A 24,213-nucleotide genomic window follows, 5' to 3' on the forward strand; every position below is an offset into this window, starting at 1 on the left:
ATAGACAGGTATGGGGCATTGCAGGCTAACGAAAGAAGCCAAATGACCCCCATTCGAAAGGGGTGGACCCGTTTTTTCCGCTTCAGTTTGCATGTTTTCTAAAGGCTTTGTTGGGCTATTATATAAAGCCTCAAAATCAAGCCTATTTCTAACATTTTCAATTAAAAAAGCTTCCTGGATGGGAAGAGAAACGTCTTCAAACTTGGAATCGAAGTCCAGTGGATTGTTTTTTAACTTTTTTGGAATGACCGTGACCTGGCTGACTGAGAATCTTCACCAGCAATCTGACTAATTCTGTCTTAAATATCATAGGAAATATTCCTACAGCTGAATTTGATGCATAGACTTTGCTAGAAAAGTTTGTTTGCTTTTCAAAGTGTTATTTTTTTAAATAGCTGACCTGCAGCATGGAGTACGATATGTTGGGTAGGCGCAGCGCTGTAGTCTGAGCATTATACAGTTGGAGAAAACAGCTGCCACCTTGTCACTACATGCAAACCATAAAAAGACATTAAAACAAGTGATATTCTCAGAGCTGAACCTCAGGGGCTACCGTAACTTTAGTGTGATAATGCCTTTATCACAATTGTTGAGGAACAGTTGTGTTTTCTTTGAGTCGCACAAAGAAAACTGGTCACAGCAAAGCAAGTTAGAGAGCCGATTCCTGCTGCTGCAGACGATGCAAAGAACACAGGGAATAAAGTAAATCCAAGAGCTGGACCAAACTGCCTGGTCCCACGCAGACTCCTAAAGAAGACTTCTTCTTAAAATACAAGCTCAGGGCATCTGATGGAGGTTCTTCTTTTTTCCTGCTTGTCAATAATCTTTAAAGATGCAGAACTGTTTTAAAAACCTTGACCATTAAGAAGAAGTGAGAACAGAGACATGTTTAAAACCTGAAGCCAGTTTAAAGCAACCAATTTTTCCATCATGAATAACTTCCTACAATGAGAGGCAGCTGGAGGAAACCCAGGGAGGTCAACCAGGAGTGTCTTTAGCTGTGGGGTGACCACTGTAACCACTGCAACACCTAACTTTAAGAAAACACTCACAGCTATCGAGTATCGACCGACAGCAGTCGCTGTAACCTACCTATATGTACCAGTAGTACATCACAGTACCAGCAGCTCCACTAATTCATCTATTCATTATTTAATCATCTGCAAACTGCTCCACCAAGGAGATGCAAAACTCAACATGGAGGTAAAAAAGAAGGCACAAACTAAACTATTCATAATGTATTCTTTATGGTACGCCAGCATTCATAACATGTAGACCAATCACTGTCCCCCATACATCCGTGGTTTTATTTTTTTATATTTATATTTTTTTTAAACAAAGCAGAGTGTGTATGACGTCATCCGTGCACACCGGCTACCATTCATTCATCCTGTCCGCTGAACTGCTGCTAGTTTTACTCACATGCCTGGAAGATGTCTAGTGATCTCTTTCTCAAAATTGAATTTAACGATTCAGATTTTGACATAGTTTGAATATGATGGATGTCCATATTGATTTGAGCCGCTTGTGGCCCGTGCTGCCTGTCACAACTCCGGTCCGACGCGCACGTCATCCAAATAAAATTTTTTATATATATTTTATATATATATATATATAAAATATATATAACATTTTTTATATATATATAAAAAATATAACCGTGGATGTCTGGGGGACAGTGATTCGCCTACATGTTGTGAATGCTGCCGTACCATAAATAATAAATTATGAACAGTTTAGTTTGTGCCTTCAAGTCGTTGCCCATAGGAAGATGTTACTTGGATATAACCTAGCCGAATATCTTTAAAAGAGCTCCAAATGACAGAAAACTAATATGGGTGAGTAGAACATGTTGTAATAACGTAAAATCAAGGGCCCAATTAAAAAAAAAACAAAACAAAAAACGGTGTTCCCCTTTAAATACAGTCGAATGCATTTTTTTTTTTTTATAAATACATGTTAAGGCAATATTAAATCACTCAATGACCTAGACAAGGCAGCAACATGAGTTTTACTTTAAATGTTTATGAACATTTGATTTGATTCGTTTTCTCTAAGGAGAAATCTAAGATTCAGAGATCCTGATTTCACACGAATTGCTTCATCTAGGAGCCCTTCAGGATTTAGCATTTTCCACTGGTATAGCTCCATTAACATGCAGCAAACAAGCTCAGCTCCTTAGATCCTCATCATGTAAATCCTTGTGTAGTTATCATGCTCATATTGAACAATTTCAGAGCCGCGTCTAGCTCTGGACCATGCTGGCTAAACCAGATTAGGTTTAAAACAGAGAATCTAAGAGATGTGCACCTAATACGAATAGTTTTCCCTCCATATGTTGCACCTCAGTGTAGGGCTGGGTATTGTTAAAAAAATTTCGGTTCCGGTACCAATACCGATACCTTCACTTCGATACCGGTTCCTGAACGATACTTTTTTCGATACCAGTTTTATAATATCAATTCGAAAAAAAAGAAAATTACACAACATAAAAAAGTACAAATCTTGAGTTTTATTTTAAGCTCTGTTTTTCCATTTACATTTTTCCTCTTACATAAAAAAATAAATAATTCAGTGTCTAATATTCACTGTTACATTGTGAGGACCTTTTTACTTAGCAGTTTTCCTTTAGAAAAATTACCATGTCTGACAAACAAGCCCGTTGAATGGGATCCTACTGACAGCGCACCGCTGGTATGGGGGGGGTCTGAGCGGCTCCGACAGAAATATTGAAGGCAGGATGAACTGACTGCACTGATTACGTTTTCAGGTGGATTTTCCCACTTAAAAACATAATAAAACTACTTTATTCCCACTGATCACAGCAAATATAGCTGCAAGGCAAATAAAGGATAGAGTAGCTCCGCCCAACGCGCGTCTGACCCACTTTGCGACCGCGCAGCCAGAGCAGCAAAGCTTCTTCAGCAGCGCGTCAGAAGCTGGTACAAGCAGCAAAAATGAAGCAGCAGATGAGATTTTGCTGCTCTTGCTGCGTCCAGTTTGAAAGCAGCATGATTCACTCCGCTCTGGCTTTGCTCTGCCCACGGGCTGCTGAGAGGAGGATGGTCGCGCTGGCTGCGGTCCGCTCTTCTTGCAGTCAAACACAGAGCGACTTTCTGCTCTTAAATTATTTCCGTGCACGATGTATTGCATTGTGCACTATTAGCATCAGTCTTAATAAAGTGAAGCCGCACTTTTGACCTGGGGGGCATTTTAAAGGGGTTCCGCGACGCTGCAACCAGTTCACAAAAGATACACATGAACCCTGGCTGTAGGCGTGACCACCTGTGTATTTTTCCTGGATGACGCAATCACCTTAAGTGTTCCAGCCAATCACCGAAACTTGGTACCGAAAGACGAGGCATGTTTCGATACTCTGTAGAACTGAAGCATTTCGGTCGGTACCATAAAAGTACCGAAGTTCGGTACCCAGCCCTACCTCAGTGTCTTGTTCTGAAGATTCTGTCAGAATGTAGCTATCTTTTCTAGATAACACCACTTATGTACATCAGTCCTGATGTGACTGATGAGAACATCCCATGTTAGTTATTAATTACATTGTTACAACCCCCCCAACTAACACAAAAATCAGTTAACTAAAAGATGATGTCATTAGAAAAATAATTTATTTCACAATTTGCAGGGGTCGCAGAATACAGCAAACAGCAAAACAGGGAAGCTTTAAGGATCAGGGTTTCCAAGGCTAAAACAACAACGCCCCCCACCCCACACCCCCATTTATAAACCAATACACTTTCTAACACAGAAATGAAAAGAAAGTACAATACCTCATGGCTCAAGGAAAAAAATCAAGAAAAAAATGGCAGAGAACCCCTACCAGCTTCCACTGTGAACAGTAAAATGTTTAAGTTTGCCAATTGTTTAACATGAACACACAGTAACAGTCAGCTCACAGACAAGATCTCTGCAGATCAAGGGCCAGTGAATAAGAGAAAAAGGGTGTCTGACATTAGCCTGACGTAGTCCGACTCAATTCTAGTCAGAATATGAGTCTGATACGGCTCCATAGAGCTGTGATTATGGGGCGTGTTTCGAACGAACCAGGAAAAAAAATGCCTCTGCACTCAATTGGATAGACCTACAACCAATAAGAGCAACGGAGTGCGTGACGTACACTATATTGCCAAAAGTATTTGCTCACCTGCCTTGACTCACATATGAGCTTAAGTGACATCCCGTTCCTAATCCATAGGGTTCAATATGACGTCGGTCCACCCTTTGCAGCTAGAACAGCTTCAACTCTTCTGGGAAGGCTGTCCACAAGGTTTAGGAGTGTGTTTATGGGAATTTTTGACCATTCTTCCAGAAGCGCATTTGTGAGGTCGCACACTGATGTTGGACGAGAAGGCCTGGCTCTCAGTCTCCGCTCTAATTCATCCCAAAGGTGTTCTATCGGGTTGAGGTCAGGACTCTGTGCAGGCCAGTCAAGTTCATCCACACCAGACTCTGTCATCCATGTCTTTATGGACCTTGCTTTGTGCACTGCTGCACAGTCATGTTGGAAGAGGAAGGGGCCAGCTCCAAACTGTTCCCACAAAGTTGGGAGCATGGAATTGTCCAAAATGTCTTGGTATGCTGAAGCATTCAGAGTTCCTTTCACTGGAACTAAGGGGCCAAGCCCAGCTCCTGAAAAACAACCCCACACCATAATCCCCCCTCCACCAAACTTTACACTTGGCACAATGCAGTCAGACAAGTACCGTTCTCCTGGCAACCGCCAAACCCAGACCCGTCCATCAGATTGCCAGATGGAGAAGCGCGATTCGTCACTCCAGAGAACGCGTCTCCACTGCTCTAGAGTCCAGTGGCGGCGTGCTTTACACCACCGCATCCGACGCTTTGCATTGCACTTGGTGATGTATGGCTTGGATGCAGCTGCTCGCCCATGGAAACCCATTCCATGAAGCTCTCTGCGCACTGTTCTTGAGCTACATGAAGTTTGGAGGTCTGTAGTGATTGACTCTGCAGAAAGTTGGCGACCTCTTCGCACTATGCGCGTCAGCATCCGCTGACCCCGCTCCGTCAGTTTACGTGGCCTACCACTTCGTGGCTGAGTTGCTGTCGTTCCCAAACACTTCCATTTTCTTATAATACAGCTGACAGTTGACTGTGGAATATTTAGGAGCGAGGAAATTTCACGACTGGATTTGTTGCACAGGTGGCATCCTATCACAGTTCCACGCTGGAATTCACTGAGCTCCTGAGAGCGACCCATTCTTTCACAAATGTTTGTAAAAACAGTCTGCATGCCTAGGTGCTTGAATTTATACACCTGTGGCCATGGAAGTGATTGGAACACCTGATTCCAATAATTTGGATGGGTGAGCAAATACTTTTGGCAATATAGTGTATGTTAAGCGAGGCATAGTTGTTGTCCACAAAAATCAAAGCATGCAGTTGCACGCCTATAATAAGAAGATGAGACTTGATCGCGTTTCTCTGTTCCTCTTTTAAAATTAATTTGCTGTCGATATCTTCTAGAACAGACCTAATAGCAGAATCTACTCACCTCAACTCTCCAGCAGCCATTATTGTTGTCACCCAATGCGCATTGGTCACGTGGTTGATTACGTTACTGTTGGACATCTGTCTATCATCGTATAAAGCCCGCCCTGACAATTTGATTGGATCGCCTGACAGTAGGCGATAATACTCGCACTACTATGGAGCAGAGCCAGACCGAACTTCCCGACCTCAAACTTTGTGGGCGGGACTAAGTTCGGAATGGCACCTAGGCTAGTCTGACATCTCAGGGTTGAAGCTCTTTATGAGGTGGCTGACGAGCTTCAAAAAATTGCACCTGTAACAGCCAGGTAGACCTGAAACACAAAGAGAGAGCTCTCTCATGAAGACAGCTCCTAGAGGTCAGTGACTGTAACATAGATAAAAACAATGAGCAGGTGCATCCACTGAAATAGTTTATTGTCAGTGGTTTGGGGAAGTGTATCAGAAACCTACAGCGAAGAGTTTCACATCATTTTAGGTTTCACGTGTGGGAATGGGCACAGTGCTTCTCTGAATAAAGGATATTTCTGGTACAAATGCAACATGTGAAGGTTTTCAAAAGTCAGAAGCAAGGAGTCATTCTCATCACGTGGATTAAAGCTGACGTGGATTTAATCGTTACTGTGGGTATTGCCTTCCTTCTCTTGTACCTTTTTATTTTAAGTTGTATCCAGCTGAAATGTTCTCCCATGCAGGTCCCATCAGACCATGGTGATTGGTGGATTTTGTCTTGTTAATAGATTTGCAGTTGGAACTATTTTAATCATGGTTAATGCATTGAAGAGCAGCGGGTCTTGTCTACTTGTGCTTTTCTTTGCTTTGTGAAGGCAGAAATGGACGTTTTGTGCCTGTGTTGTGCTTTCTCAGCTGTTCTCGATGCTCTTGGACACGTAGCATCATGTGAGTCATGGAGAGAAAATGTAAGTCATGGGGTCATAATGACTAATAATCCCCACCTCACTCTCAGCCCATTTTCTCCCATTTCATGCTACCCGGCATGCCAATCCTGCCCTATCCCCCCACCCCATCCCACCCCCTCTCTGATTCTACTGTCTGGTGGCATCACATTCAGTATCTATCTGGCTGCTGAAACATATCTATACAGTAAACATTCAGATTGTTATGGCCTGGCTGTTTTGTTTTATGGGGTTATTTAGTTTCTAAAGTGGCTTTTATGTTTACTTCTATCTCACTGTCTCATTTAATGCACTGGGGTCATTAGGGAAATCTCGTTTGGTTCGCATGGCTTCCCACAGTGTGAGGGTATGTTTATGCACGCACCAGGATTCGGTTTGTGTATCCGCCGATTGAAAGGAAGCACAGTGCTGAAACGTGTGGACAGGATGCATGTCTTTATATCCCCGCTCTAAAAAACGACCTAAGGTTTATGTTGGATTAGAATTAATAGCCCCCCACCCCTCTTAGATTGATTCCCCTAAAGATTATCTGTTTTAAGATATACCTCTAGATAACCGGCTATAAGGTGTATGAAGCAGATCAAGTTCATTCGTTAAATGCATCTTAAGTTGAACTAGAAAAAGCTGTTTCGGAGAAACATCAAAGTGGGAATGCTTTTGCTGAATGAAAAAAGCTGAAATTACCTGAAGAACATATGAAAATGTGATAGGAAGTCATCAGAAACTTCAAACTGCAGAAAACAATTGAATCATCTGAAGATTTTGTAGGGTAGAATCATTTGGCAGTAAAATGGCAGAAACAAACTCATCTTAAAAGCTGCACAGCCAAACCATACATGACATCAAAAAATGTCTTGAATGTGGGCACTAGAAGGGTCTTAAAATAATGTCTCCCAAGCTTCTAGAAAAATGTATAAAAAAATTTTGAAGGGGGGTTTACCTACTTTCCAGAAACATGTCAGGCGTGTTATGAATTAGCAGCAAACAGAAAAGCTTAATTCCTGTATAGAAACAGCAGAATGAAGCCAAAGTTCACAACATAGGCTGAAAAGTATGAAATTAGCTGAAGTAGAAAAGAAATTACAAAGAAAAACTTTAATTTTATCTGGTTGAAGAAAAAATTAGTAGCTTAAGGATGGGAAGTTGAGGACGATGGTATTGAATAAGTATTAACATTTTGAAATCATATGTGGAAATGTCAAGACTTGGCAAAACAATTGGAAAATTATTTAAAATGTGTCGGTTGATCAGCATAAAGAAAACAGTGTCATCCTTAGAGGATTGAAAATCTACAAACCGATGTGCAAGACTGACCATGAGAAGCAGAGGAAGGACAGAGAGAGAAGCTTATAGAAAGAGAGCTAATACCACTTAAGGAGCTGAATTTATCAAAAAATTGAACCTGCATGTTACGAGCCGCTGTGGTAATGAAAGCACCGTTGGCAGGCTTAGGCTGCATGTTACAAGGTTAGCAGATGCTTTATTACAGTGTAAATCTTAGAACCTGATTAAGAAATATGCACTGAGGTGTGTGGTCAACAGGCCTTGGTAGTGTAATTTGAAGAAATTGGTTGACTTTGGGTCATAGCTACAAGCCATACGGCACAATGAATGAGTGTATGTAAGAAAGAGGCTTTTATTTTGTAGAGTCCCTTTAGTCTTATTTCGAAAGTCTATCATGGATGTGTGTCATGGGAAGGGTCATGCCCAGCAGTGATATAGAATCCATTTCTAAATATGAAAATCACTGGTTTTCCATGTTATTGGGTGAATAGGTGCTGCATTAGAGCGTAAATGGGAGACTTTTATTGTGAAATTTGCTCTGGGGTATGTTTTAAAAAGGTCCCTAGAGTCTAATAGAAACAAGCTGGTAGAGTTTGGGTCATAATGCTGAGCCATTTGCATCAATGAATACATGAGTACAATACGGAGGCTTTTATTTTGAAGAGTCACTGGAGTCTTATTTTGAAAGTCTAGCAGGGTTGTGTGTTGAGAAAAGGGTCAGACCCAGCAGTGATACTTGATGACTTTCTAATCGTTAAATCACTCTTTTCCCTTGTTATTAGGGCAGTAGATAAAGTGGCAATGGGAGGCTTTTATTTTGAAATTTTCTGTGGGGTGTGTTTTGAAAACCCCCTAGAGTCTCATTTTTAAAAAAAGTGGTTGAGTTTGGGTCATAATGTTGAGCCATATGCTGGGAAAAAAATATGAGTTTAATTTAGGGGCTTTTATTTTGAAGGGTCCCCGGAGTCTTATTTTGAAAGTCTATCAGGGTTGCGTGTGAAGGGAAGGGTCATGGCCAGTAGTCATATTGTATCCACTTCCTAATGTTAAATCAGTGTTGTCTCCCTCCATTAGATTAAAACGTGCTGTTTAAAGTGGTGGAGGTAAAATCTCTTTGAAGCACGGTTACCTTGACGACGTTAACGAGCCTGTCAGTGACAGAGACACATGCGCTTCACTTTCGTTCCTTTCCTCTCAGGCTTTTTTGAATGGGATTATCAGCTCTGAACAAACGAGTGCTGAAGACAAACCGTAAATGGTATCTAAAAAATTCTTTCAGTCTAAGCGAGAGCTATCCTTTGTCTCCGATTGGGGTAACTTTCATGGATGTAGCTCATTCACAACCTTAATGGGAAGGAGGAATAAAAAGGTTTGAGAAATCCTGCTGGTCTCATTGAATAACATGCAGCACAATGGTAGAGCAGAACTCTCAAAAGCAAAACTTTCCCTCCGAACAAACGAGCGGTGAGCCAAAACCGTAAAAGGTATTCAAAAAATTCTTTCACCGTGAGCGTCAGCCATCTTTGGAGTACAACTGGTGTAACTTGCATATTTCTACAATATTTCGTCTAGGCGTGGTGACGATGTAAAAAAGTGTATAATTGTCAAAATCTTGATTTTGGGGTTCGGACAGATTTGTTACCCCCGAACAAACCTTTTTCCTAGCTAAACGATAAAAGATATCGACACACTTCCTTCAATGTGAGTGCTAGGAAGGTCTGAGGAACAACTTCCACAAGGCTCATGTTGCTACGTCGCACGGTTCCCGAATGGGAGCGATACGAAAAAGTCTGTTTTTTTTTAATTTTCAGTTCGGATTTTCAGAGAGCTCTCATTGGATTTCTATTGGAGAAGTGTGGACTTCTTTGTGGTCTGGGCTAAACTGTCGGAAAACCGTAAATGCCACACAAATGAGGGTTACATTTCCTGAATCCTGACAAAAATCCCTACGTTTTGATGTAAAATTTATCTAGATGGAGTAAAAAATGAGCGAGTGAGTTGAAGCTGTTCGGCATGAGTGAAATGTTTGAAAACGCTAGAGTGGCACACTCTAGCAGCTGAACATTCCGTCCATAGACTTCCATTATAAATTTGAAAATCTGTAAAAATTGTTTAAAAGTTTGAAGCTTCACTGAAGCAAAACTGTAAAAGTTAGCTGAAAGCCGAGTTAAACAGTAATAGCAGAAAGATACGGAAACATTTTAAAAGTTGAATGGTGTTTCTAGCTGAAAGTATGCAGAAGTAGTTAAAGGTCAAAGATGATGAAGGTTTAGCTGAATTTTGCTGAAATCTAAGAATTCTACATGCATTTCAATGGGACAAAAAAAACGCAGAAAAAGCTGAATATCGCGAAAACTACAAAAAATATCTTTACCAAAAGACATAGCAGAATTCTCCTGAATAAGCTGAACGTTTTGATACCAAAATTGTTGAAATCAGTTGAAAACTGCGGGACTAGTTAGAGTCAGAAAAATTACAAGTGAAAAACAATAAGTGGGAATGCATAAGCATTCCCACTTGATTAAAATGAAATCAGTTCTCCTTCATTTCAGGCAGTTAAATTTGACACACCTCAAGGTTTCTGTTAACTGCATTTGTGTTGTATTTGTCAAAAATATTAATTGTTCAGAGGTTACTAAAAATAGTTTAAAATAACTTTATATTTCTGCCATGTCATCACTGAGCTGTTCTTTCTTATCATGACTCAACAATAGAAACAGGAATCCCTCATATACTGCCCTGCCTCCTCTTCCTCTGCTAGATTAAGTTTTAACGTTTCTTAGCACTAAAAAAGGACAGTATTTTGCTTTGTAGGCAATACAAAAAATGAGATTTGTTAGAAAATCAATCGCATTTCAGAATTAAAAAGTGGATGTGATGACAAAAAACAGGAGGAGGACTCCATTAGGGTAGCAGCTTAGAAATTACTATTTGTTCAGAGGTAGCTTGTATGAAACAGCCGACTACAAGGTTCACTAGGAAAGGAGTAATTAATACGTTAATTAACAAGCAGCAGGTTGTTCTGCTATAAGCAGTGCTTCGATAAAAGGAAATCCTTCTAATATCTTGCTGAATTTCAGTCTTCATATAAATAGTGCTCTAAGAACATGTTTATTTATCAATCTATCGACTAACTTTTTCATATTCCATAAAAAAGCTGTTTGGTTTGATTTGTTTATGTTTTCTTTTTGCCTGTAAACTTGCATTTATTGCATAACACAAGACAAAATGTGGTTTAATGGGTACTATATATGCTAAATGCCACCTTTAGCATGGTAAAAACAAATAAGAGGAACTCGTTATTAATGTTTGCATAGATAGAAAACAGTACCGCTATTCATTCCCTGACATATTATGACATTTTTGCTTTCGATTAACAAAATAAGGACACATTTTAAAAATAGTAAAAAAAAATAGTAATTATTACTTTTTTACAAGTACATTTAGTAATAGAGATTATAGCTTCCTTATGAAACTTACAAAGACCCTTTATGTTTTTAATGTATTTGTTATTTCTGTCTTGGTCATGTTTAGATTTAATCTGCACAATTTAATGTAATTAAGATGAACTGAAATTGATTTTGTCAGATGCACATAGACTACCTTTAACACACAGGCACAGAGTTCATCCATCAATTCACATGTTGTCGTAAAACCTGCAAGAAATGTAGCAAATAAGGAAGTTATTCTCTCTACAAACGGCATTTAAAACACATTTGTCTTTATTGTCAACATACTGGGCTACATGGACAAGTTATTCCTGATTGTGACTCCTGTTTGTAATTCAGTCACTAAGCATGGCAGCTTGACGCTTAGGTCTTTTTGACTGTTCAGGTCTTGCATAAATAGACTGTTGTGACTTAGTAGGTGTTGATGTGTTAAATAAGCTCACATGTTGAAACACTTGTGCTTCTGCTCCTTATGTGTATCTCTACATCAACGAGGTAACAAACTCAGGATCTTAGTGTTAAACCATTATTCCTACCAGTATTAGCTGTCCTCCTGGTAATAGTGATAGCGGTGTGCTAAATAAAGGTAAAGTTATGTGGTGGGATGCGATTAAAATTTTAAAAGCGTGTAAGCGTTGACCCTAATATTAGATCTGCGATGCTTTTTCAGGTTGATATAAAGCTTTTGGCACATATTGATACTCAGTGTGGGCTGCTCGTTTCAAAAATAAGGTTCGGAATGAGTCATGTGACCCAGAAAGCCAGTTTACAACAGTCTGAACTCCCCTTAAATAGGAGCACAAACTAGTCTAAAAGTTGTTGTTATGCAACAAAACAGAAAGAGCTCTAAAAGGAAAAGTCCAGCCACATTCAGAATACAAACTTTTGAAAGTACTTTAAGTATAACATTTTTACATACTTTTTAATAAATTATAGTGTTTTTACTAAGAATAATTTTTATTTGATTGCTTGATTTGCTTTACCACAGACACCCATTCTTGTCAAAGAACACTCCTGCCACCTACCTGTTTGTGAAATCATGGTGCGGTATCGGCTGTTGATCAAGTCCCAGTGCTGTATCTGGTGTTTGTCACAATGCGCTATTATCCAGAGAGTAACGGATTAATGACTCGGTTTTTCTTTGGCCAGAAGTTCGATGGCAAATCCTCCCTCTTCAAGTTGTCAATCCAACGACGAACCCGTCTGTATAAGATCATGAATTGGAAACGTGAAATGACAATTTTTTTTTTTTTTTCGCTTTCACCCGATGTATTCCAGCATCCAGCTGCCATGCACGTGGGCATTGTCAGTTTCACTATAGCTCTGGTGAATTTCAATGGTGAAGTCCTCTGGAAATTTTCAATGATTATTGTTGATTGCAGATGTGTCTAGTAGTTCCCATTGATTTAGCTTGTAAAGCGGGTAGAATGGCGCTAGGATTAGCGCACCGTGACGTCACTCCTGGAAGATGTCAGGAGTGCCAGTTACTATATTTGGTCAAAAATGGGCGCACCCAGACTCAGTGATCCCAATGAAAAATATTGTTGTTGTTTTGTTTTTGTTTTTTTACTGATTACCACTAAAGTAATTAAATCACTGCGAACGTATTTGATTTAGGTACAAATAATGACCCATTGGTTATTCCTTGCTGACCGGACATTTCATTTAACTGATCAAAAATTTCTTTCATGTAGGATTTAATTTAGAGGCGTGAATGTGGCCTCAAAGGAACTCCATGACTTTTTTAATTTGCTGGGCAAAAGTGGTCTGGTATCAGATTCCACAACATAGAAGGAGGCTTTTTCATTTTTGCATTAGTGCAGTGTTGCCTGTTTCTGTGAGAAGGTGGAAGTAACATTTTATAGTGCCACAAGTAACATAGCTAAAAGTAATACAGTGCTACTGTAATTTTTTTGCCTCCATTGCCACCTTTTTGAGGATCTAATACTCTAACATGCAATTATATATCAGAGAAGCCAGAGTTTTTCCCCATATAGAAATGTGTTTTTGCATCATGAGCACTGCAACTCTGACACGGTGCTATTAAGGTGCTTTACCAGTGAAAACTGGGGTTTTCAAAACCTGGTTGACCCGCTAACAATCAGCTTTTACCTGTTTTCTTATTTGATTGAAAAGCAGAGGCATACCCCCTGCTGGCTACCTGCATTGCCTCTGTCCCCCATCACTGCGTGTCTGATGACGACATCAGGCTGGGGGAGCTAGCCTTGATGATATCGGCAGTGCGACAGAAATCAAGGAAGTAAATAATGGAGAGCAACATGTAAGGAAGCCAGAGCATAGGGAGTGTTCTTTATTGTTTCGCTCTTTTGTAGCTCCCAATCTTTCCCTCCAAAGCTGCTCCATGTTTATCGAATGTAAACAGAATTGTTTCGGCTCATAAGATCAGAAGCGATTGGCGCTGTGTCTTGACATCTGTATAATGCGTTCAAAGGTATCACTTAAATTAGTGGGTTAACCTGGCTCTGGTGTTCCCTCTGTCACTAAAAGTCGATTGCCCCCGGGTTTAAATTTTAAAAACATGCTTGATTTTTGCCCGACCTTACGATTCCTGATCGTGAGGTGGTCGTGAGAGGTTAATCTCCCTACGTTACCCCCTGTATACTACACGAAGCACGATGAGGCTGAAAGTCGGCCCAATTGTGACAGTGTATACCTGGTATAACTTGTCTTCGACCTGCTACTCCGCTGCTGTAGGACTTCTCACTAAGGGCATTTGGTCCTTCCCTAAATTAGCTCAGCCAATAGTGGGAGAGGGGAGCCTTTTATAGACTTTCTTCCTCTTACTTTACATCTTAACTCATTTCCCATGTGTTCTAGATAGAATGAAAATCACTTCAACTTCTATCTACCAAACCTATGAATGATTTCTAGTGTCACTTCATCTTTTATGTATTTTAGTTCATTTGCAACTTTTCATTGGATTAAAACCTCTAACAGAACAATGGAGTATGAAATCTGATGGTTCCTCTGTCCATTAAAAGTAATTCATCAATACTTCCATTTCTACTTGAGTTGAACAGTAAATGATGAATGAAGATATAAAAATGAATGCGTCCCTTCTGTGCTGTTTTTGCCTTCAGCTCAGACACTCAGCCTTTCACCCACTGCAGTCAGAATCAGGTAAATAAATCCTTAAAAAAACTATACATTTCTGCAACACAATGAAAGGATGGGAAATGTTCACCAGAAAACCCAATGAGTTAGTATAATCTAAGTGGAGGGTAAGATTAGCATAATGCTATCAGACTGATCATTTTGTGATAAATGTACTTAATGCACACAAAAAAAATCTGAAAGAACAAACTGTAACTCTGTGGTTTAAAAAGAAGAGTGTGGTTCTTTACAGTAGTATTTGCATACCTGCTCAGGGTAACGTGCAGTAAAAAAAAACAACTGAAAATTGTGAATATTTCTGCAAAGAATAAGAGTCACTGCAACATTTACTGGAAGACAACTGAAGGGCGGTTCCCTCAGCATTCTGTCTAACCTCAAATAGTGAAGAAATATCGTACTGGTTGTTCTGTATACATCGTACGCTGTATTTATACATGTACCTCCAAGGTATGCATGTGCAAACACGTCATTATGCATGCAGTATATATATAGCCCTTCCTTGTCATGCACATCCTTGTGACGGTCGGCATATGGTGTAATTATCTATTTATTCAAACTGTAAAATCCTTTCAACAAACTAAATTATAATAAAACAAAAATGCTTTCTTTAAAGCAAACTACGATGTTCCTCTTATATCTGGCGAATTTTGCAAAAATATGTTGCGGTGCATGATGGGGTTTTGCATCTAAAGGCTAACATTTCCAGTCTTGTGGGTTCATAAGTGCCAGGGCCTAAAATCGTTCCCAGTCCGAGCCTGGCTCCAACTTCAAACACGCTGCAGCACTTTTTTTTTTTTTCTGGTTTCAGTTTTTGTTCAATTGTGTCATTGAATAGCGCTGAAAGCTTACATCAAGGAGCTTGCATCTACTGCAGGACCATGACCGAAAATTTCAGGTGGCAGTTTAGACCTCCAAGAAGACTAAGGAAAAATAAATGTGTGAGAAGGCTGATTGAAGCATCTATTACTCCTTTCTACTATGAAAAGATGCTAAATGTGCCCAACTTAAAAATTATGGCCTTAAAAAGAATATTATTATTCAAATTGAAATATTATTATTCATCTAAACACTAAAAAAAGTATATCTTCAATAAGTGAACATTATTTTTATCATTCAGTGTTTTTATAGCCTAGAGAATATTACTCTGTTGTCCTTTTTGAAGGCAAACAAGTTAACGTTTATATGGGGCTTATTTTTGGGTAACTTCCTTGTTCGTTACTCAAACTGAAAGTGTTTTTTTATGTCCCAGTTTGGAGAAGGAAGTTCAAGGTTAATTTGGAAGTTGATAAGAACGTTTTTGTTATGTTACGCATCATATACTAAAGCTTTAATTTACATCACTTTGGAGTTTAACATAAACCTTTATAGTTGTTTTATCTGGATTTTTAAATTCATTTGAAAACTTTGTTGTTACGGATTCCACCTGTTTTATAGCCTTGATGCAACAGGACTTTTATTGCATTTTTTGGAAACTTTTAATGTGTTTATGGAGAATAAATATACTAAAGTGTTTGGATTCATATCAGTTACACAACAAAATTAGGTAGCATGAGGAACCAGATGTAAAAAAGCCACAGAGTTTTGTTTTTAAATCCTAAAAATCTACAATGCCCTTTTAGATGCCTTTCATTCTTCCTTTTTAACATTGATCATATCATCTATTCTTTTTTTTCTTTAATACAATAAAGTGAGCGTTTTGGGGGTTTGATTCTCAGTAATCTTATCAGCAGTGATTCAGTGTTCCCTGATGGCCCTCGATGCTCCACCAAACACACATATCTACATCCACATACTCCGATAGACACTAGCCAGAGGATTCCCACTCATGCGATGATGACACCACGGACAGGCGCCACTCTGCCTCTATAAAGTCATACTCCTCTGCTGTCTAACAGAGATGGACATTACAGGACCTCCCCGTCACTTCTTGATATCATTTGTTCCTGGAAGCTGACTCCTGAATGAAAGAGATGAATTACCTTATTTGAAATGATCATTTATGAGCTTCTGAAACAGTTGTTATCTTTTCCCCATCAAGCAAACCTGACATATCATCATCAGCATGTTGGATTTGTTGAATTTTTCAGTTTGCAAAAAAAAAAAAAAAAAAAAAGTTTCCCTGAAAAAGCCTTTGTGCACCTGTAAGTCGTTTATAGATACGCCCTCAGTTCCAGTAAGCGGGAATGACCTTATATGATAACGGATTTGTCTGTTATTGTGCTTTTGCTGAGGTCTGCAGAACTGCCTGTGCTGAGGACACTTGCAACTCATGCTTGACTTGTTTCATTCACAATTTGAGGGTGTTTAGAATCTTTAGAAACTAACTTTTCAAGTCTTGTGCTCTTTGATCATAGGGTTTTAGTAATGATAAAATATGTTAACAGACTTATCATTAAATCAAATCTGCACTTTGGGTTTGCATTCAGATGCTCGTGAGAGGCTCACCTTCCTTATTAGCCTAATCAGGCAATAATTGCCTCTGAGTTAAAGATGGAAAATGACATTCTAATTAATTGTTGTTGCGAGAGCAGCAGACATGAAATTGAATATTGCAGACAAAACAAAGATACAAAAAGCAGGTGCCCAGTCTAGTAGGGAGTCAGTCTCTAAATAAAATGATCATTAAATGGTGGCCCAGGCCCATTAAACATTGCAGTAAGCGGCGCTGTGTGAGGAGCGGCCAGCTCCACAGCGCAACACTGTTTACACTACAAATGCGGTTGAGTTACACCATGTACAGTAAAATGGGCCTGACTGCCAGTAACTCTAGTCACTTACCAACAAAAGCATCATTTCCTGAAAGCTCCTCCCCTCCTCCCTTCCCTCCCCACCCCACCCCTCCCTTGCTCGCTCACTCGCTCGCTCTCCCACCACCTTTCTACACAGAAAGAAACTAGTCCACAATCACTATCAGTGAGCCCTGTTTGCAAATACCTGACAGCAGGAAGCATGTTTTAGGCGTGCTCGTGTCTCCATCTGTGAGGACATCCGAGTGTCTGTCTGGGCAAGCAAAGCTGTGTGAGGGTTGTGGCAGATGTCTGTGTTACTACAGGAAGGAGCAGTCAGGGTCCAATATGAGGTGGTAGCCCACCAGCTGTGAGGTGGTCAGCAGCTCTTTGGCTTCCTCATGGAAGCGGCTGGAGGATTCAAGGAGTTGAGGTGAACCAGGAGCCTATGTTGTGTATATTTTCACCCTCCCCGTACCGTAGCGGTTGGACCCATGTCTCTCATGCAGCTCTGGACTAAATTATATGCTCAGCTGGGACGCCCGCTTCCTAAGGTACGGGTTCTGCTGGCTTCTTTTTTTCTGGCAATCTCTATTAAGTTTACTGAGTCACTGTGTATTTAACATGTCTTCTGTTGAACTGCTTGAGTAAATAGTTTTTAATGTGTTTTTTTAGAAAGCGACATTTAAGAAGCTTATTATTAATGAATGCATGTGTTGGTAATTTCGACTTCCTTAAATTAATTGTGAAAATACTTCCTTATGCTCACAGGGCTGAATGAGGATTTCTTCTCAGTCTGTATAATATGTCTGTACCTTTCATAAATATAGTTTTTATCAGAAATGCACATAGTATAGTATAGTACAGCTGGAACATGTCTGGACATGGCAAAAGTTTCTTTATTTCTACTAGATTTTAATGATCACCTTAAGTCTGTTATTTTGAAGCCACTTACGATTCATTGTACACTGAAAGATATTTGCTTTTTATAATCGCCAGTTTTTTCCAAGTTGCTATTTTTTTTACACCAAAAATATTTTTTTAACAAATCCAAAAATGTCTCTAATGAAAAGAAAAAAAAGAAAGAAAAAAAAATTTGTGTCATTAGACTAATAGAAAGCTGCAGCAGCCGGTGAGCTCTGTTACTTGTGTTTTTTTTTTTTTTTTTTTTTTTTTTAATTATATAGGTTAATAAAGCTTTCAGTCATTTACAGCATTTTGAAATAAAGTACACAATATTACAGATATAAGTGAATTCATCCTTATCTGTTTTTGTTTTTTCATCCCAGAAAACATAAGAGAAGTACATCACGGCAAAAAACATGCCTAATGTTAGACATCTGAAGCTTTACAGAAAAAAAGAATGCATTTACTTAATCATATTTAGTTACTTAAACACAGTTATTTCATTTTAGCAGGGTAGGACACAAAGCAAATGTGTTAAAGTAACTGAATATGATTAAGTAAATGCTGAAAGCAGTTGCATTATTTTTTCAGTGTTGGATGTTGGTTTACTTCCTGTGAAAAAGAACACACATTTTGTATTATTGGTTTTAAAACCAAAAACATTTACTTAAAATAGTTAAAAGTGCTGAGTGAAGGTTAGCCTGTAATTTACTGAATTAGGTTAGATCTCTTGGTGGCTGGACTCTGTCCTGTCAACTCCTCTGATCGGTTTAGATCCTTCAATCCAAACCAGGAACTCTGATAAATAATTAGCTGCCTTGTTCCTAGCTTCCTTACAGTAAGTGCTACAACCTGATACTTTCTCAGGCTCAATTGCACTGTTGATTTTCTGATCAACTGTTAATGTACGCCTTTGCTTTTATGTCTTTTTTTATTTTTATTTTTTTATAACAGCATCATCCGACACTTAGATGGCATTTCATGTCATCTTCTGATTTGTATGGGCAAACATTGCTGAGCCTGTTTCCACTTAACTCTGGAAAAAAAGTTATTGACTAATCTCCTCCAGAAAAAAATGTTTAAAAGTGAATTTGTAGCCTCACTCTGTCATCTTTAATTTGATTATCTCCAATTTGACTTTATTTCCTCTTCATTACATTTTCTTTACATGCTCCATAAAAGAAAAGTACCTTAAATCAACTTTGAGCATATCAACAATATTATCTCTTTCTAATTAAACATTTTATCTTATAGTCGGCTACAATCTAATCTCTTCCTTAGAAGTTCATGTTATATTCTCTAAAATTGTCTTCATCTCTATCTTAAAAGTAATGGGTAGATTGGGTTGTAGTGGGTAAATTCTCTAGGTGGGCACATGCTGTTGGTTTCCTGGTATAACATCAAAACCTCAAGCATGACCCTGTGCGTGCAGCTTACGGGAAGTGCATAAACAATAATGGAGAAGATGAGTGAGAGCCATTGGGTGGGGGGTTGGGGAGGGGTCTGAAAGAAAGAAGTCAGGAGGATTGGTGCAAACTAAGCCGTATTTTTATTCTGTCAAGAAACTTTTCATCGCTGTAACCTTGCTTTGTGTGCAGGATTAGAGGACGGTGCTCCGGTGTCTTAAACCTAAACAGCAGATTTGATTTCTGAATACTTGGAGGTGGTTTTAGGTTCAGTGAACTACTTTATGATAATTATTACTGGACAGCAAGAGAAGAAAGCTGCTATGAAAGTGTCAGAATCCAGACATTATTTGAGCGTTTATCTGTGATGTTTTCTTTTTTTTCTACTCTGTAGTTGGCATTAGAATTAAACCTGGAAACAGAACTAAAATTATCTGTGTGTTTCTAGAATATCAGTTTAAAAGCTTCATTTGTCTCTAGAGCTCCCACATTCATTGACCTCTAAGTAGGATGTTTCACACTTTAGTTTGACCCGGATGACAGTATTTTAAAGTCTAAAACAAATCTGTTTTTTTTTTTTTTTTTTTTACTGTTTTGCTCTTTAAACTGCTGTCCTGCAACTCTGCCAGGGATAAAACCTTTAAGGTTTGACTCAGAGCCAACGTCCAGCCGTCATCGGCTTGTAAAAGAGAATCTTTGCTCCTTTTCATCTGATTCTTGGCTGTCACCTGGGTCTGCATTTACGGGCACTGAGCTCGCAGCTCTGAGTCACTCTGAGAAAGTGATCCTTTGACCACAGGTGTGTAAAAATGTGGGTGTTGGGTACATGGAGGTTACAAGTCCTGGTTTTAGGGTTATTTCAGGTAATAACTGAGACTGACCTGTTCATATTCATTTCATGTTAAATCTTATATTTCTTTCCTACTTAAAAAGAGCATTTGTAAAAGGAAAAAAAAACCCAAAACAAATAACTATAAAGTAGGCTTATTATATTCTGCAACCCCAAAATGTGCCTCTCTGCTGCTGTCTGCCTTCCCCTCCACTCGTTTCTCTGTGGTGACATGACCTTGGATCAGGTTTGCTCCAGTTATTGCTCAGACCGCAGATATGGGCAACTACAGTCCTGTTGCTATTTTCTTTCAGTCTTTTCTTGTGCTCATTTTTTTGTTGTTTTTACAAGAAATTAAAAAATTGGCTAAAAGAAATGGGTTTCCCTGTTAACTCCTATTCATAAGTCAGAAAAATATGGAGTCATGGCTAATTAATAAAGAGTTCCCTGATAGATGTCAAATGGAAACTGACTGCAATAAATTGTGTTTCTCTTATTTAATCCATTTCCTCAAAAGCTAGATTTTTAACAAGTTTTAATTAAATTCAATTCAGTTTATTTCTATAGCTCCAATTCACAACATATGTAATCTCAAGGCACTTTACAGTTCAACCAGATCATACAGTCAAATTGATTCGTTTTCTATGTAAGGAAAATCAGTTGATTGCATTGCATTGACTCAAAGGCAAAGCTATTCTGAGATAAATCAGAGAGTGCAGAATATTAGAGATTAAACTAACAGATTCTGCAGAGTGGGAGAGTAGAGATAGAATGACGCAGAATGAAGAAAAAGGCGTCCCTATGTCCTCCAGCCGTCTGGGCCTATAGCAGCATAACTATAGAGATAGCTCAGGATTTTGTGTTAGAATATGCTGCAGCTTTATTCTAAGCTTTGTCTCATATCAAACGGAAATACCAATTATTTTTATATCTGTTTGTTTACAGTCTTCTCTGTTTTCTCTGTCACATGTAGTAAATGTCACCCCTGCTCTGCAATAGTTTGTGTTGCGTGCTCTTTTAAAATGTCATGCTTGCCTCTGTCTTTATCACTTCTACACTCTTCTCACCTCCACTTCTGTCAGCTCTTTTGCTCTTACCAGACGCAGACAAATGTACACAGGTTGTCTTTTCCTTTTTTCATCTGCACTGAGTTAATATTTTCCAAAGTGAAGCAGACTCAGAGAAAACTGACTTGACTTTGTTATTTTTGGCTACAGTTGGTCATATTTCTTAGCTGTTCTGTTCACTGTTTAAATATAAAGATGTGTCGTAGGAATCATCAACTGTGACTTTATTAGAAAAGCTCTTTGTAAATATGAACCCTGATGTCTGTTTGTTGTGATGTCAGATAAAGGAATCCACACGAAACATTCTTGGGATGTTTTCATCCGTCTAGCTGCAAGGTCAAACTTGGTTTACCGTAAATGTGGAATTCAGTACATTTATTTCTTTTCAGTAGCCATTTTTATCAGGCTTGCAGGAGCATAATCCCTTGCCTGCTTTGCAGCATGTCTTATCGTTGTATTCCTTAGGTAAGGATTTAAATCTCTCTCCTCTTAAAGTTCCTTTTTGTGGGTGACTTCCTCTTGGCCAAACCAAATCCGCTATAGAATGTTTTTTTTTTTCCTGTGCTGCCTCGTTTCGGTCTACTTTTTTATTTTGCAGCATCCGTTCCTGACGCTACATGGTTTGCTTTGCCAGAGGAAGAACATGAGTTTTCTTCACTGTCTGAAAACCCAGTGCATTAAAGGAACATGCGATCCACGTTTCTAGCAATTTCTGCCTGTGAGCTTTAAATACGCCCTTAACGTTGGTTTTAAAAATAAAGTGATTTCTTTTCACTGTTTCAGATGATCTAATGTATTATTTCTAAACAAAAACGAAACAGTCTTACGGGTAGGAAATAAAATTGAAGACAGTGTCAAACAATAATACAAAAATCCTTTATATTTATTCACAGTTACAGTTGGATGGAAATATCCAAATCTATTCATAAACATTCGTACATCTTATAGCCACATTGGGAACGCATTCCTAATACTCTGGAATCAGATCTTACTCGTAAAAGTTTCAAAAATCTAGAAAAACATTGTTCTTGTCAACGTTCACATTTCAGATTGCTGAGACAACATTGTTAATTGAGAAATCCCATAATTTATCCCATTTATGTGTCTCCATGTTGCAGCTGCATACAGTTTATCCTCCAGTCCTTCCCTCTTGCCTAGTAGGAACATTGTGGATATGTGTTTGTAGGAGAAATTAGCGTTTTTCCTTTCTGTTATCCTGTTATTATGTGAAACCTGTGTTGCTGGTTGATATTCAAATTTCTAAAGTGCTTTTATATAATACACTATAAATCACATTTAATTTTTGTTATAGCATCTGATAGACCAAAATTGGTCATTTTTTCATTTATCTACAATTAGTCTCATTTATATTCTTAATGACTTTTATAGAAGTTTAAAACAACAGAGTATCTTCTGTATTTGTTGAATGCAACTTCTGGAACAGGATATCTGATTTCATTGTTCCTAGAGACCTCGGAAAAGTTGTTGGTATCAGGATTTTCATGTAATTACCCTAAAGATTTTTGCTGAGCTGATTAAATGCAAAAGAGGCATGCCATACTGCGTTCAGGCTCTTCTGTTGACAAAACTTGCAGCACTGGTCTTTGAACTTGCTTTGTCAGGCTGCTGCTCATAGGGACACTTGACAAGCTTCATTTTATTTTCCAGAACATTTGAAAACAGTGGAAAATTCCCAGGAGGAATGTAAGCAGCAAGCTTTCTCTGGTTTTCTGTTTAAAACTTGGCACTGCATGAAGGCCTGCTTGTCAGGAGGTTGTTGGACTGGGTATATGACTTCAATGGTCTGGGACACCCTGACCCGACTCACTGTGTGTCACTTAATAACACTATTAGGTGGACTTCTTACTGTTGAGAAGTTTAAAAAATGAAACTTCAAAACCACTCATTATTCCTGTGTTTCAGTCAAAGAAAATATTTCTGGTAAAATGTGATGACATTTAGAATTTGTTTTAGCTCTGAAGTTGCTAAAATGATGTCTTTTTGTTGGCTGTGGAAGATATTAAAGTCTTTGAACAAAATGGATTGTTTTGGCCAAAAAAGAAAAAAAAAAATGAAACAGTAGCTGCCAGACAGCCTGGCTCTTTGGGCCCATCGCAGGAAAACCTGATTTCTGTCACATCAAAGATGATTCATACCATCCAGGAAACTTTTTCAGTGAAGAAGGCCACACGCCATTAGTTTAGCTCTCAAGTTAACCAAAAGCAGCATGTTGGCACAACTGGTCTCAACTTTCCAGCTTCGCTCAGAACTCATTTATCTCCAACTTCTAAACAATTTCCTTAGAAATATCTGCAAAATCTGTTGCCTTTTATTGAAATTTTATGGAGAATCGCAAATAATTGTTAAGTGGAAGAAGGGAAAGGATAGTTTAATACATGAATAAAGTAAAACCTTGACATTTAAATCTATTCCTCCTCCTTTAGTCTAATACCCTAAAATAAAATCTACTTAACCAGCTGCTTTAGACTCCACATTTTTTTTCCATTTTAGAATTAACCCGAGGGTTTCTTAGAGAACTTTAAACAATAAACCAAATTATGTAGATCAAGGAACATGCATGAAAGTTTTGGTATAAAAAACAAAGAAGACTAGATCAGAGTTAGCTTTGGATGTCTGATGCATCATTGTGAGTCCATCATCCAAAAACTGGCAGGATCAATAGAGAAGCAGCCAGACTCCTTTAATGAAATGTTAGAAAAGGGTTTTCCGACATCAGTCTTCAAGCATAGGTGTCCTGCAGGTTTTAGCTTTAACACACCTGACTCAGACGATTCCAGTTTAGCACAATCCTGTTCATCAGTCACCTCTGGAAATCAGGTGTGCTGAAAATGCTATCTGTGGTTGAAAACTAAAACTCTGTATCACTCCGAACACAACATTCCCAGAGACAAACAGGTGTTTATTACCTGTAAAGGTTGGTGCCATCCTAAAAGGTTTGAACCGACCA

At 38.7% G+C, this 24,213-nt stretch overlaps 1 protein-coding gene across 4 annotated transcripts in view; it reads left to right on the plus strand.

Moving 5' to 3' along the window:
• The window catches only part of si:ch73-63e15.2 (protein strawberry notch homolog 2), a 99,143-nt gene that overhangs the window by 44,665 nt on the left and 30,265 nt on the right, over positions 1 to 24,213 (plus strand). Inside the window, exon 1 of one of the 4 annotated variants that reach the window (XM_038290285.1) lies at positions 17,205 to 17,591. The exons of the other annotated variants lie outside the window; for them this stretch is intronic. Coding sequence (XP_038146213.1) covers positions 17,532 to 17,591 — 60 coding nt within the window. The 5' untranslated portion in view covers positions 17,205 to 17,531. Of the gene's footprint in view, positions 1 to 17,204; positions 17,592 to 24,213 lie in introns of those variants that run through there. 4 annotated transcript variants of the gene reach the window in all.

The sequence above is a fragment of the Cyprinodon tularosa genome, unplaced genomic scaffold, assembly GCF_016077235.1.
Source record: "Cyprinodon tularosa strain WSP-4 unplaced genomic scaffold, ASM1607723v1 ctg278, whole genome shotgun sequence".
NCBI lineage: Eukaryota > Metazoa > Chordata > Actinopteri > Cyprinodontiformes > Cyprinodontidae > Cyprinodon > Cyprinodon tularosa.